At 49.9% G+C, this 14,932-nt stretch overlaps 1 protein-coding gene across 2 annotated transcripts in view; it reads left to right on the top strand.

Moving 5' to 3' along the window:
- Positions 1-14,932, top strand: part of LOC309601672 (tetraspanin-36-like) — a 30,725-nt gene that overhangs the window by 2,245 nt on the left and 13,548 nt on the right. Inside the window, exon 1 of one of the 2 annotated variants that reach the window (XM_082334838.1) lies at positions 5,276-5,392. The exons of the other annotated variant lie outside the window; for it this stretch is intronic. Within the exon in view, the coding sequence (XP_082190964.1) occupies positions 5,333-5,392 (60 nt within the window). The 5' untranslated portion in view covers positions 5,276-5,332. Of the gene's footprint in view, positions 1-5,275; positions 5,393-14,932 lie in introns of those variants that run through there. 2 annotated transcript variants of the gene reach the window in all.

Raw genomic sequence — 14,932 nt, forward strand, 5'->3', positions numbered from 1 at the left:
AAATCATGACTCCTGATTTTTCTGTCTTTGGGGTACTTTTATTCATTTTTTTGGAGGATTTGCTGTTTGCTCAGATCCACATGATTGGCTGAGTCAGGAAAGGGGATAGGAAAGTCACACAAACATGCCTCCATTGACATGCTCCGCATGAGTAGCAGAGCTCGGAACTTATACTAACGTACGTTAAAAATACAAGTTAAAAATAAAGCCTTTCCTTCAGCCCTGTCTCACAGCCGGTACCTGCCAGCCGGCGCTGCGTGTCTTGGTGCAGAGCCACGCGGCCCCAGCTGCGGCAGGAATGTGTGGTTTCTCCCAAGAAAGCAGCCTTACGTCTTGGCTCTCATCTCTCGCCTTCGTGATTAATTTGAATTCGTGCTGGTACTAAGCTCTGCAGCCTGCGTCCTGCAGATGTTTCATCGTTAAGCAGCGTTGACTATCAGCATTCTTCGGGGTTATCTGTAATAAAGCACGCGCTTCTGTTGCGGCCGTGCGGGTCCCCATGGAACTGCATGGCAGCAAGACGCAAGCTTCTAGTGTTGGCGCATCATTTGGAGATGAGTAATTCTTAACATTTCATCAACTCTGAGCTTCGTGTGAAGGCTGAGAAATTTTTGAGTTAGAACCCAGGAGTCGCTGGTCAGCTTTCAAATATCAGGAGCTGAAAAGAGATCTGTGAACTTTCTGAGTGAATAAAGGAGCCAGGTGATGGGACAGGTCTACGTTTGGCCTTGGCTGGTGCTATCAGCTGCATGCATGGGTCATGCTTGGTTGTCGTGGTTTAAATGTAGAATTGCAAAGATCAGAGCTCTTCCCTGACCGCGTCTGAGCCAGACAAATGTTCTTTTTTACCCCCGACCTGCAGAGCGGAAGGGAGTGGGAGAGAAGATCAGCTGCTCTCCCCTCTCCACACCCACGGGCGAGTAGAGAAGATGTTATTCTCTTTTCTTTCTCTCAACCTTGAAAGAGCAAAGAGTAACCACAAAAAGGGAACACAGCTTGAAGGAGGGGTGAATAATCCCAGCATGAAAAGTTCATCATGAACACAGACAGTGTATCTTAGGGCTGCTCCAGAAGCATATTTACCCAGTTTGGTGGATCCGGCCATTAAAACTGCACTTTTTTCTGAAAAGCTGCCTGTGGTCTTTCCCTGCCTCCCTGCCCCAAGAGCTGACCTGCCAGTGCTCTCCTCAGCAAGCTTCTCCTCCTTCTCCTTCCTGCATGCTCCAGGTTTCTCTGAGAAGACTCTGTCCTCCTGTCCGGGCTTGCCGGTACCCAGTGCTGTCAGTGTTCCCGTCCCTCTAGAGCTACTGGTTTAAGCCCTGTGTTGGACACAGTCCCGGAGCCTCATCTGGTTTTAGGTGCCAACTTTTCACTGCTGCCGCTGGGATCCAGAGACCAAAACATCTTTGAGTTGCTTTAGCCGTACCTTGTAACTACAACGAAATATCACGGAAGACCTAACCAGGCATCTTTCTGGGGTTTCATCACCTACGTCCTCGGTCACCAGATCAACAAGTGGGGTTAAGACCGGTGGGGCAGCCAAAATTTCCCTCCCGGCAAATCAGGGTCGATGGAGCAGAGCGGAGCGTAAGGCTTGAAATTGCTGTAGTCACAGCTTCGGGGGCGGTGCGGCGTTATCTATAGTACCTGCTCAGCGGAGTACTGAAGTATGGTAGAAATCAAAATTCTATATGTCTAGCGCTATGGCAAGGTCTAAACTGCAAATCCTCGCACGTGAACGCTCCAGTGAGTGCAGCTGCCGTGGCGGGCTCTCTGATGGCGTGGGATGGAGAGCCATGTCGAGTCCTCGCCTTCCTAATTAAACTCCGTGCGGGAACAATTTTCCTACTGTAAAAATGAGACAATGTGAATGTTTGTTGCTGGGAAACACATTTTTTCACGACTGGGACAAGAACTGAGTGTGTGACCCAGCTGGAGTATTTAAAGAGGAACTGAAAGTATTTGAGTTTTGAGTTTCTCAGACTTCACTTTTTGCTAATTTTGTGGTCTCCATAAAAGATTATTTCAATGGTTTTAGCTAAAAAGCTATCTCTGCTGACTGTAAACTTTTCTTGCTGTTATTTTTACATGAGTCTTTTCAAGAGATCCAAACGATTCTGAGAAATAAGATCAGGTACTACGAAAGGTGCCTCTGCGTCATCCTCCCATGCCAACCCCCAGAGACCGATTTTCTGTCCCCATTGCACCACTGGTCACCAAAATGTCCGGCGCAATCGTCAGCTGGCACAGCGGAAAGCAGGGATAAAGGGTTAGAGTCAACGGGAGAGCGAGGAAAGGGCAGGTTACGCTGAGCTTTTATAAACTGATGGTTCTCAAACGAACTTTGTGTGATGGACTTCGTCCTAGAGGACTTCAAAAATGTTTTCCAGCCATCGCAGAGCTGTTTGCAATGGGGGTTTTAGGAGGGAGGTGAGGTGCTGGCGGGCTGAGAAAGAGGGAATATAGGCTCCATTTAAAACAAAAAAAAAAGGGAATGGCTTGGAAATGACAAGCCAATTAACTTCAGTTCCTGAAAAACAACATCAAAGAGACCACGGAAAAAGTAATCGGGAAATCGTTCATAAGCAACTAAGAAGAAAATACAGAGATGAATATGAGCCGACGTAGATTTGTCAAGGACAAACGGTTTCGCTTTAATCTCATTTCCTTCTGTGATGGGTACCAGGCCTTGTGGGGAAAGAAGCAATAAATATTATATGATCAGGCTTTCAGCACCTCCCCGCACCCCACGGCAGCTTCATCCCTGGCCTGGGGACGGTCACCCACAGTTTGCTGTCACCTGGGCTTCCGCACCCGCCTCTTGCGGGTTTTAATTTCAGTAACAACCTGGAGGAGAGAATGGAGAATTTAAATCTGGAGAGCACGTGGAGGTGGCGAGGGCCGGGACTGGGGTAGGGACGGAGTTTCCAAATGGATTTGGAGGAAAGGGCTGAAAAATTGGATGTGGCGCAGAAAGGACAAGGGCAGGGTTGCCCACCCCGGCAGGAATCACCGGGAGAAGCGGATGGAGAACAGCTGGCTCGGAAGCGGTTCCTTCGGCAGAAATAGATCTGCAGCAATAGACGATCACAAGCTGGAAGTGAGTCAGCAACGCCACGCCGCCGCGGGAGAAGCCAGAGGGCTCCGGCCTCCTCTTCGGCACAGCCAAAGCCTCGGGGAACACGCTTCCCATTTTTAGACCCTTCCAAGAAAAATGAGGCTCAATGGGAGAAAATCGGATCTGGAAAATACCAGAGCTGACTAGTTGTTTAGTCTAGCGGGAAGAAAACTAAAAGATATTTTCAGATACGTGGTCTGATGTGCAGAAGGGAATTTTTATCTTTACATCATTTTATCTTTACATCATGCCTGGTGGATGAGGGAAAAAATAAAGATCCTTTTCCTACCAAATGTTACGGCTTCCAGTGCAAACTGCGGAGGTTACGTGTTGCAAAACATGCAATAAATAAATCAACGGGAAACCTCTTGTTTTCCCAACGTGTTTCCTAAACCAATTTCAGGCTTAAACCCAACCGATTAATCCAGGGCAAAAGGTCCCAAGGCAGAGAGCAGCTCTGGAAACCGAGCCTCCTTTTAGGTTATCTTTCTGTTATCATGTTACATACTTTTAATTCCCTTTTTTTCCCCACTCCTTTCCAAAGTTGACTGGGAAATTTCCAGCATACTGCTTTTTTAAAATCCCACGTTCAACAGGAATCTCTTGATTTTAAGATTCATTTGGTGGAGAGCGGTGCGGAATATCATAACCAGGGCTGTTTGCGACAGTTGGGATACGTCTCTCCGGGCACACCCTTGTTCTGGCAAGTTACTTTCTAGACCACCTTTAATAAAAAATCAGATTAAAAGCGTTGATTTTAATAACATTTCGCTTTGAAAGAAACAGCATACAGCTGGTAACGTTTTGATTAACAATACTATTTCCTTCTCATTGTGAAACTACCTTTATTTTATTTTTAAATAAAATAGAGAACTGACAAGCGACAAAAATGGAAACAATATTTTAGAGAAATATTAGAGAAAGATGGGGTTTGGTTGGCAAGGTGGTTTCTTTGGTGGTTGGTTTTTTTTTTCATTCCTTTACATTTCATTTCAAAGGAAACTTCGGAATTTGCCCTTTCATTCTAATTCAAAGTATTTCCCCCAGATTACCAGTCATTCCCACAAAATTATGAAGATAAATGTTTTTCAGGTGATTTCCTTTCTTCAGCCTGCCACACCGCACGGAAAAGTGAAAATGCTGATTTTTTAAAAATGAAATTATACACTTTGTTTGTATTTATTGCTGTAATAGAAATTATCACGGCAAAGACAGGCTGGCTGGCAGGAGGAGCTCTGTCAGCGCTGGCGTCCAGGCCTGACTTTGCGCTGATCTTTATTCTTAAAGGAATTTAATTTTGGAGATGGGCTTCACCCCACTTTCTGCGTGGGGATTTCGGTGATTCCGGCAGCCGGCACAGGCTCTTCTGCTGCCTTTCAAAGCAGCAGCGGCTTTGCCTGCCTTAAATTCACGGGCTGAGGGCAGAGACTGTCCGTGATCTCCCTTTCCGTGATTTCCCGCTGGAGAGCTACATCAACACAACCCTCGAAAATCCATATCCCCCGAAGGAAACTGGATCACATCTATTTTCGCCGGGAAGGGGCAAAGACGGGAAATTTGTTATCGCTGCATCCTGCGTCCGAGCAGAGAGTTGGGTTCAGCTCAGTCCGGGCTGCCAGAGATCTTTGCAAAACAAACCCCTGCCTGCCAGCCCTACCCCTTCGGCTTGTTTTTAATGGAAATAAAACGACGTTTGCAGCCCTCTGCAGCCTCCAGATTCAGATCCCCCTCCCTGCAGCTGCTCAGCCTCGCATTTCAGTGGTTAGGACGTGCTGGTGAGTGCTGGAGCTGTATTCGTGGTGCGTGTGATTGAAAAGGTGGGCACGACCCGGTGCCAAACCAAGAACAGGATGAGAAGTGCTGGATGAAGGGAGACGCTCAGCTGTGGGTTAGCGATCCCGGAAGGCAGATTGGATGGAAAACTTCTAGCCGCAGTGAGAGCTTTTCACAAAATCTCAGTTTAAGCTTGAAAGTTGCAGAAGGAAGGAAAAAAAAAAAAACCAAACCACACCGAAGTCAACAATAATTTGCTTTGACGTTTGTTCCTGGCGCTCTCCAACCCCCTTGCATGGGAAGCTGCCTTGTTGGCCACGGGAAAACACTCGCCGCCCCCGTGGGTGGGAAGAGACGGGGCGGGCACGGGGGCGGCCCCACGCGGGACCCAAAGCTGCTCCCCGCTCGCCTGTCCCAGAGCTTCTCCTTCTACCCCACGACATGGACTGCGGCGTGATCACCTCCAAGACCGTGCTGCTGCTGCTGAGCCTCGCCTTCTGGGTACCGCCACGGGATGCGGGGACCCCGGGGGGGTGCGGGGATGCGGACCCCGACCCGCGGGGGGGTGGCGGTCCCGGGCGTTGGGTGCGATGAAGGGCTCTGGCAGAGGGAGACGGTGCTGCGGGACGTGGCCGTCTTCAGGTTAACCGGAGTTTACAGAGTTAATCGCGCATTTAGTTTACCGGCGTGCAGGTGACTCTTAATCATAGGCAACCCTACGTATATATTTTTAAAGAAGGGGAAGATTCAGGTTTTGAAGTTTCTGAGAAAAAAATTGTGTTGGAGTTTGGGGGTTTTTGCAGGGTGTTTTTAACGTAGTAGGGATTTTTAGTAGTGTTTTTAAAGGCGTGTCTTAAAGCAATCTGCAAGCCAGTTTTGTGATTGGAAACAAATGGAGCTGTTCGGCTGCAGCAGGGCGAGGGGGGGTTAGAGCGAGGTTGAGTAAAATGAGCAAGTAAAACGCTGAGAACTTTGTTCCAACTACGTTTTTGGTACAGTGGCACCTTTCCAAATCACTTCCTCGCTAACTACTCACAAGCAATTAAAAAAAAAATAAATAAAAAGAGGGTGGGGTTGTGTACTTTTTAGCTGAACCCCTGTTGGTTTGGGGGGCTCGCGGCACGGCCGCCTCGTGACGGCGACGGCGGGGCCTGGGGTGGGTGGCCGCTCTGAAGAGGCGGCGATGATTCTGGTAACCAGTCCTGGGCTTTTCCCCTGCGCGGGGAGGTTTGCGTAACCCCCCCATCATCAGCCAGGGACTTGCGTGCCGCTCTCGGAGAAGGAGCCCGGTTAAACCTCGTACGTATCGGTAGCGTGATTTGGGTGTTCACATCTGCTTGGTAGCACTTGGGTATTTTCAAAACAGCGTTTTACACGGGTTGCTTTCAGTGTGCCGGTGACAGCCCGGGTTAGGGCTCAGCCCAGCGGCAGCCCCCTGCTCTGCTCTTCCCCCATCGCCCGGCTGAGCGGGGCTGGGTAATGGGGATAGCAGAGGACTTTCCTAAAGCAAGGAAGAATTAAAGAGGAGAACCGGAGGTTTCTCAAAGAGAAAAGCTACTTGCGGGAGGGGAATAAAATAGAAATACTGCTTTAATTAAACCCTGAGGTCTCGCAGGGTGTTGTGCCCTGTTTTGTAAATACTTGCTGCTGGTTGTAGCGAGGAGCTTGCCCCCTTCCAGTCCTGTGGCTCCTTTAGCGGCGCTGAGCACAATTTATTGCTGCCCGTGTGCCAGGTAACTCTCGTATCGCTAGCCCGAACGGCGCAGGAGGCCATGTTTACTGCTGCGTCTCAAGTAATGTGATCTTCTCACCACGTATGTTTGTCACGTGGAGGTTTTTTTGGAAATACCTGCAGAGGAACACTGGAAAATCCCACCATGTGTGTGTGGAAATCCCCCGAGCTTCGGCTCAGGTGTGCCTCAGATGAGCAGCAGTGCTTGGCTTTTGAAAACCAAACAGCCTTATGTCCTCCTAGAAGCGTCTCCGGTACTTTTTCTTCTGCTGGAGGGGAACTCTCTAATCATGACGGAAGCTATTAGGTCATCCGGATCCACGGACAATCAGTAATTATCCCTCTACATGTCTAAAGCCTCTGAATTTGGGGTGATCCAGACCAGCCCTTTATTCCCCCCCCCCCCCCCCCCCCCCCTTGGAAAAGCAACGCAGCCCCAAAGCCCGGGGCGTTTAGACGTTGCCGCCACCATTGCAGTGTGGCAATCGCATTCCTGCAGCAGAACTGCAGAACCTGGAATTCAGGTTTTAGGAGGGTGGGGAAGGAGGAACCGGCTCCTTTATTCTCCTTCTGAACGTTTCCAACAGTTGGGGCTCTACAAGTACAAGGCTCCCGATCATTATCAAAACACAAGATTTGCAAAGAACATTAGACTTCTCTAAGGAGGAATTCGTGCTCAGGCATTGCATGCTGCAAGTCTTGCCTAGCTTGGAAATGATTATGGAAAATAACTCACCACCTGTGTATTCAGCAGCCGGTGCAGTTAGGGTGCTTTAACAAAGGTTATTGCTTAGAAATGTCCTAAAAAGGCAATAAATCCTCTTTTGGATCTCTGAGTGTTATCAGAGCAGGAGTAAAGAAAGAGATTTTGCAGAATAACAAATAGGAGCTTCCTAACTGAGGTAAAAAAGCAATTTCTCTCTTACCCACCGGGCTCAGCATCATATCTGGGGGTCATTCTGCTATGGGGGGTGGATTGGGGGGGCTGTGGGTGTCCATAACCCCCACAAACCAGGTATTGATGGAAGCTGTTTTAACTACGCAGTTACCAAGGGTGGTGCTTCAAGCTGTGGGAGATCTGCCCACCTCCAATTTTGCTTTTTAGCACCTACTAATTAGGCCCAAGTGTGTGGTTATTTTGGTAAATGGGCGTTGGCCTGTTCTAGGTGAAGATGGGGTGCTGGTTTAACTCAGGTAACCCAAAAGAGGGAGAGGAAGGGTCGGAGGAGACTCCCATGTTCTTGGCAATGTCTTGTGAGGGGACCTGGCTTGTCAGTAAACAGATTTCTGCTTCCCGAAAGGGTCCAGCAGGAGTCCTGTGGACTCCATCGCCAAAAGGCCACCTTACACGTCGCCGCAGGTTTGCCCAGGTTTCCCATTCACTTTTTATCAGAGGCGGGCACATCCCCAGCCTTGCTTCACTTGCCCGACAGCAGAGAGGAGGATAAAGATAAAAAGTTGTTGCCCGGGTGGTTTTAGCAGAACCGGTGGATTAGATAGAGCAGAATTTGATCTGTTGACAGCAACAGGACTGTCCAAGGAGGAGAAGCCCAGGAGAGTGATCCCCGCCTGGTCCCCGTTGAGAACATCGCAGCACTGCAGAGCTCACGGTGGCCGACTGTCCCCCATCTCCCTTCTCCACCCTACAGCAGGTGGTTTTTGCAAATATCTTTGGATTTGTGAGCCAGGAGTGTCCAGTGAGCACGAATCAAACGTGTTTTGGGGTATTAGTGTCCTCTCTGCTTTGAGGAGGTTGGTCTGGGCATCCAGGAGTCTGTGCTTAATCTCCTTTGCTCTTGGTGCATCCAAGACCAAAAGCTACTTGTTTTCAACCTTCCAGTGGTTTGCTGAGTGATGTGAGAGGGTCCACTGGAAGCTCAAGCAATCACAATACCGCTGTGGTATCACTTTTAAATCATTTTTAGTAATAAGGAGGGATCAACCTATCATCTGTAAAAAAAGTTCCTGCGTTTGCGAGTGGTTTGAAATCCCTCACACTGGTGATGGGTGGTGTGGGAATGCTCGCTCTGAAGCCTCAGTCAGAGAGAAATCAGATGGATACTTCAAAAATAAATTAAAAACCCCAATGGGAAGATTTTTTAGTCCCTAGATGGAATTGAAAATATAGCGAATAGCAAAGGTTATGTTGGAGATTACTGGTGCTAGAAACACATTTATTTTTAAGGATGGAGGTATTCTCCAAAGAGTCATTAGAGGTCTGGGTGTCAGCAGCCCTGTGACCTGTTTTTCACCTTTCCTCCATCTGATCTTAGGCAAATCTTTAATCCTGCCTGTAGCTGCCTGCTGCGCGTGACAGCGAGGGACAGGCAGCTCTGCCGGGTTTTAACGCTGCGTGCGATACTTGACAGGAAGATGGAAGAGCTGTGGAAGCTCTCCTCCCCGCTCCGGGCAAGGGAAACGATGCTGATCGGCCGCGGGGTCAGTCTGACTCACAGCAGCATCCGTGGTGGAAAAAACTGCTTAACCAAGAGCTTTATTATATATATTTTTTTTAGCACATCCAGCAAGTAAAGCTGTGGTCATTCATCCACTTCTGAAAGGGCTCAGGACAGGCTTCCCCCCTGGGCTCCTTCTTTCTGCCCCTCTGATGGAGCCGTGGTACTGGTGGGGTCCCCGGGACCCCCGGGGCGATGAGCTGGGGAGGGATGGGGACATTTTGACCCCGCGTGAGGAGCGTTGGGTGGGAAGCAGCAAGCAGCGGGTTCGTTTCTAGCTCTGCTGTGAACTCTGAACCGTGGGGGGAAAAACGGCCGTGAGAGCCGGAGTGGCCACTGAACGGGGCCGATGGCAGGGCTTGGTACTGGGCTTGGGCGCTTTGGCGTGATCCACTTGAGTGTGCCTTGAAAAGCAAAGTTCCTCCTTATTTTAAACTATTCCGGCCAGAATCAGGAAGCAGAACTTAACTGACTTTCAGGAAAATGCACTTTGCTGTATGCGTAGGGGCCTCACGGACAAAATTAAAACTAAGATGTTGGTGCTGTGTGGTCAGGAAAGGGGAAGTGTTCAGATGGTGATGCACGCATGGTGTGAGCAACATTACCCTTCCCTGTGCGCTTCTGGGCAGCAAGCTTCGTCTGACTGTCCCCAGCAGCCCCTGAGGCTGTGAAAAGGCTCCTGTTGGATGGCGGGGCCATGGATCCGGTCCTAAACGCACTTCGGTCTCTGCAAGTCTCATTTGCAGCTCTCCAAAACCAGAAGTCTGATGTTGAAGTGCCTCTGATCATTACAGCTGCTCGAGAGGTCCCGTTTTGTTACCCCTCTGCAAGAAGTTCAGAGCTTGAGGACGCTTTATCCAGGGGGAAGAGAAAGCAGCTCTTTCCTCCAGTTCATGGATGAACTGGGCATTTCTGTCATTTTTCCCAAAAGCGTGGCACCGCCAAGGTGCGTTTGCTCTACCGTGGAGCTGGCAGGATCCCTTTGGGTCAGGTGAATCCCAACCTGCGCTTTTCCTTACGGGAAGAGGCACGCAACTACCACGTGGCCCTGCTCCCCACGTCCCTTCCCTTTCAGCTGGGTGACAAGCAATATTTCAGGGCAGATGAGAGGCATCTGCCCCGTTACCAGCTCCGAGAAGTTTCCCCAGGCTTTAGGATTAGCTCCGCTGTGGTTTAGGCGCACGTCTTTGCTGGTCGGTTCGTAGCTCGTGAGGTGGAAGTCACAAGATCTGGTGGCTGAGCCAGGAACAGCTTATTGAGGAACTAGGGTGGTTCTGAAGGCAAATATTGAACTAGAGGGTGTTTTGTGTCTGAACCGCCTGTTCAGATCCAGCACGGCTTGGCAGCGGCTGATAAATCCATCCATGCTGAAGTTATACTCGCAGCAGGCTCTTGCCCTGCAGCCTGTGTCTGTATTTGGGGAGAATAAGAGTGAAAAAGGTGGTGCTGCTTTCTCCTAATAGTGGTCCTGTTGTCCTCAGAGGTGCGTGATGCTCTGTAATTTCGATAAGCAGCAGCACGCTGACCCCAAGGCAGATGTTTAAGCATTAGAAGTCAGAGGATTTGGGGCAGGATTCCTTGTTTTGCACTGGTGTGCAGCATCTCCGCGAGGACATCCCACCACTTAGGCTTTGTAGGACACGCGCTGGCTTTTAGGGATGGGAAAATAAGCCCAGAAGGCTCGGGGAACAGAAGACGACGTGCTTGGACAACTCTAAGGAGAGCATTTATTTAATGTAACTTGAAAACAAACCCACTAAAACCAGAATTCCCTCTTGAGTGCATGGGTTTGCAGCATGTAAAAACTGCAAGCAGATGTTGGTTTAGGTTGTTTTTTTCTTTTTTTTTTCCCCCTAAAAGAGAGCCGCAGATTTTCAGAGCCTTTTGGCTGCTGCTCGTTGTTTTCATTTGAGGAAGAAAAGGAAAAAGCAAGCGCTTCCCACCGTACCCACCGAGCAGCCCTGCGGCGTGCTTTGAAGGCAAGCTGAAACATGCCCCGTAGTTGTACATCGCAGCTGAATATTCAGATATAACGTACTTTGAGGAGCCTCCCATGGCTTTGTATAAGTAGACTCAGTACAGTTTTGTTGGTTAGGTCCCACCTCTGTAGCTCACATGAGGAGAGTGTGATTTAAAGGTTTTGAAATTGTGGCTAATGACTGGCACGAGATCAGTGGTAAGGTCCTGCCCTGGGGGCACAACAACCCCAGGCACCGCTGCAGGCGTGGGGAGGAGCGGCTGGGAGCTGCCCGGCGGGAAAGGGCCTGGGGGTGCTGGTCGACAGCCGCTGGACATGAGCCAGCAGGGTGCCCAGGTGGCCAAGAGGGCCAGTGGCATCCTGGCTTGTATCAGGAACGGTGTGGCCAGCAGGAGCAGGGAGGGGATGGTGCCCCTGCGCTGGGCACTGGGGAGGCCGCCCCTCGAATGCTGTGCTCAGCGCTGGGCCCCGCACCCCAAGGCGGCCATGGAGGGGCTGGAGCGTGGCCAGAGCAGGGCAGCGAGGCTGGGGCAGGGGCTGGAGCACAAGGCTGGGGAGGAGCGGCTGGGGGAGCTGGGGGGGCTCAGCCTGGAGAAGAGGAGGCTGAGGGGAGCCCTCATCGCTCTCTGCAACGGCCTGAAAGGAGGCTGGAGCCGGGGGGGTCGGTCTCTGCTCCCCAGGAACAAGCGATGGGACGAGAGGGAACGGCCTCAAGCTGCGCCAGGGCAGGTTTGGGTTGGGTATTAGGAAAAACTTCTTCACCCAAAGGGCTGTCAGGCCCTGGCCCAGGCTGCCCAGGGCAGGGGCTGAGTCCCCATCCCTGGAGGGATTTAAAAGAAGGGCAGACGTGGTGCTCGAGGACATGGTTGAGTGGTGGGCTTGGCAGTGCTGGGTTAACGGCTGGACTCGATGATCTTAAAGGTCTTTTCCAACCTTAACAATTTTATGATTCTATGATTCTGAGGCTCTCCTGGGGCTGTTGGTGCTGCTGGCAATCGAGGACAGCTTAGTAGGGGCTCACACCTTTGGTGCTTTTTGCTCTAATCCGAAGCCAACTTGCTGAGTTCAGTATTTTTGTATTATTTTGCAAATCAATGTTTTCGCAACTTCGGAGTCTGAGGGAGCAGAGAAATGTGTGCGCTAGGTTTTTAAATTGCCAGTTGCTTTTTGAAGTTGCTTTTTGACTTGAAGCTATGGGCTTCCAAGGCCTCAGAAACTAAAGGACCTGTAGGACAGCAGGGAGCAGAGCAGAGCCGTGCGTGTCCTGGAAAGCAGCTTGGCAGAAAAGGCCCTGGGGGTCCTGGTGGGCCCCAAGCTGACCATGAGCCAGCTACGTGCCCTTGCTGCAAGAAGGCGGAGGGTATCCTGGGCTGCATCAGGAGGAGCGTTGTTGCCTGCAGGTGGAGGGAGGTGGTCCTTCCCCTCTGCTCAGCACTGGTGAGGCCACGTCTGGAGTGCTGGGTCCAGTGTTGAGATCCCCAGTAGAAGAGACACAGACATACTGGAGAGAGGGCAATGAAGGTGATGAAGGGATTGGAGAATCTCTCCTGTGAGGAAAGGCTGAGAGAGCTGGGACCGTTCATCCTGGAGAAGAGAAGGTTCAGGGGGATCTTACTGATGTACATAAACACCTGAAGGGAGGGTGCCAAGAGGATGGAGCCAGGCTCTTCTCAGTGGTGCCCAGTGACAGGACCAAAGTCAATGGGCACAAACTGAAACATGGGAGGTTCCCTCTGAACATCAGGAAACACTTTTTCATTGGGAGGCTGACCGAGCACTCGCACACGCTGCCCAGAAAGGTGGTGGAGTCTCCATCCTTGGAGATACTCAAAAGCCATCTGGACGTGGTCCTGGGCAACCAGCTCTAGGTTGAGCAGGGGGTTGGACCGGATGACCTCCAGAGGTCCCTTCCCACCCCAACCCTTCTGTGCTTCTGTGACCTTGTACTGCACTGGTGCACGGCCAGCTTGTCCAGCGGTGGCCGGGAGCTGCAGCACGTGGTGGGTACATCCCCTCCGTAGCAGTTGTTGCCTGCGTGGCCGTCTGATGGCGTGCAGGAGCCCGCCCGCCGCTCTGTGCCGCAGGTGGAGGGTCACGCGCTGTCCTGGACGAAGCCAGATCACACAAGTGCAGCCATAATTGATTTATCGTTCAGAGAAATGAATACCGTAAGCGGGGTAGGAAATGGTAGCCGAAGCCAGGAGGTCCCTCCCAGCTGGCAGAGTTTTAAATCCAAGACAGGAAAAGGGAGAGGAATCTGTGGAAGTGGGATGGGAATTGCTGAGCTAGGGTTGCCCTAAGTGCTGGGGAAAAAACAGCTCTGCCTCGGGCCAAGGGAGACTGTCAGGTCTGGGGAGCTGCGTGGTCCGTGGGGGCTAAGTGGAGCTTTAAACAGGAGTTGTAAAGTCATTGAAATGAGCATAAAATGAAGAAGGCTTTCTTGGAAGTGCTTGGTGCCTTTGTTTTCCCCTGAAGTCACTAGAAAACCTGTGGACTCCATGGAAATGGAGTAACGCAGCAGCTAGGGAGGACTGGAAAATCTGGTGGTGAATGGGAAGAATAAAACTTGTAGTACAGTAAAGCAGCGAGGGAGCCAGAAATAATCATTCCCCTTGCCATGCATGCTGGCTGTTGGCTAATAAAATACATTATTTATGGAGGAAATGTCGTGCAAACCCTTTTGAGCAGAGGATTTACTTGTCAAGGTAAATCAAAACCCTTTTTTATACACAAAAAAAACCCAAAGACAAGGAGCATCTTCTGCGTTAAGGGGAGGGTGTGCAGCTGTAATTGAGCCCAGTGTTGCTGGGGCTTGATTCTCGATATGGGGGGCACGGGGACAGCACCGGAGTGGCAAACACTTGGCAAACTAATAATTGAAGACGATATCCTACTCCGTCCTCTGGCAAATTAAAATTGCTGAAAAGGTGATAGCATCCCAGTGAATGGAGTTGTTGGATGTGAAGGCAAAACATCAGTATCGGGTATTGTGTTGGGTGAGGTGCTTTGACTTCAATCACGGCTCTGCAAAGAGACTGGTGGAAAAAAGTGGGTTTCGAGCCTTAAAATTAACTAAAACACCTCCGTGAGCTGACTGCCTAATGAAGAACTAGAAGGGAATGGTTCAGAAAGTGTTTGTGTGGCTATCGATAGTTCTTCCAGTATGCATTTGTAGTAGTTTGCCGCAGAAAACAACTGCTATTGCTCTTTAAACGGTATTATTTACCGTATCTTTCTTTGCCCATAAAAAGTTAATGATACAGGACAAAGTCACATCAGTCCCAGTTTTGTGCTGTGGCGGATATTGGTGCTGGCCCTGGGAAAGTCCTGTCTGATGGGGGAGAAATTCCTTTAAGTCTCCTTGTCTCAGTTCTTTTACTGTATAGAGGCTGCATCTTGCCGAACACACTTGTTTTGGTGAATTTGCAATTTAACCCGTTCTTTTCAGGTTTCTTTAACAGCTTTTCCTTTTAACGCTATAGCTTTGTTACTCTATGTTTAAGTGAGCAGCCTTTTAAAAAGAAAATCCTATACTGGTCCACATTAACAGACCAAATGATCAAATCAACACTCTGAAATTGGAGGATGCTGGGAGAAACCTTCCAAAAATCCCCACAAAACCTCAAAACAACAACCACTGCCTTTTAATTTCGTAGTTTGGCTCTTCTACTGTATTGGTTTTAGGTTTGGTGGGAGGAGGAAAGAAGCCTATGCTGATACATGCAAACGAACACAAACTTCTGTTCCCAGCCACCACGTAAGGTCAACTTATTAAAATAAAGAAGGGAAGGTGGAAAAGTATCTGTTCTGCCTGACTGATAGATGCAAATTTTGTAATTTTTTTTAATTATTTTTCAGAGCAGTTGTATAGAGGG

This window comes from Platalea leucorodia (genome assembly GCF_965183815.1).
Source record: "Platalea leucorodia genome assembly, chromosome: W".
NCBI lineage: Eukaryota > Metazoa > Chordata > Aves > Pelecaniformes > Threskiornithidae > Platalea > Platalea leucorodia.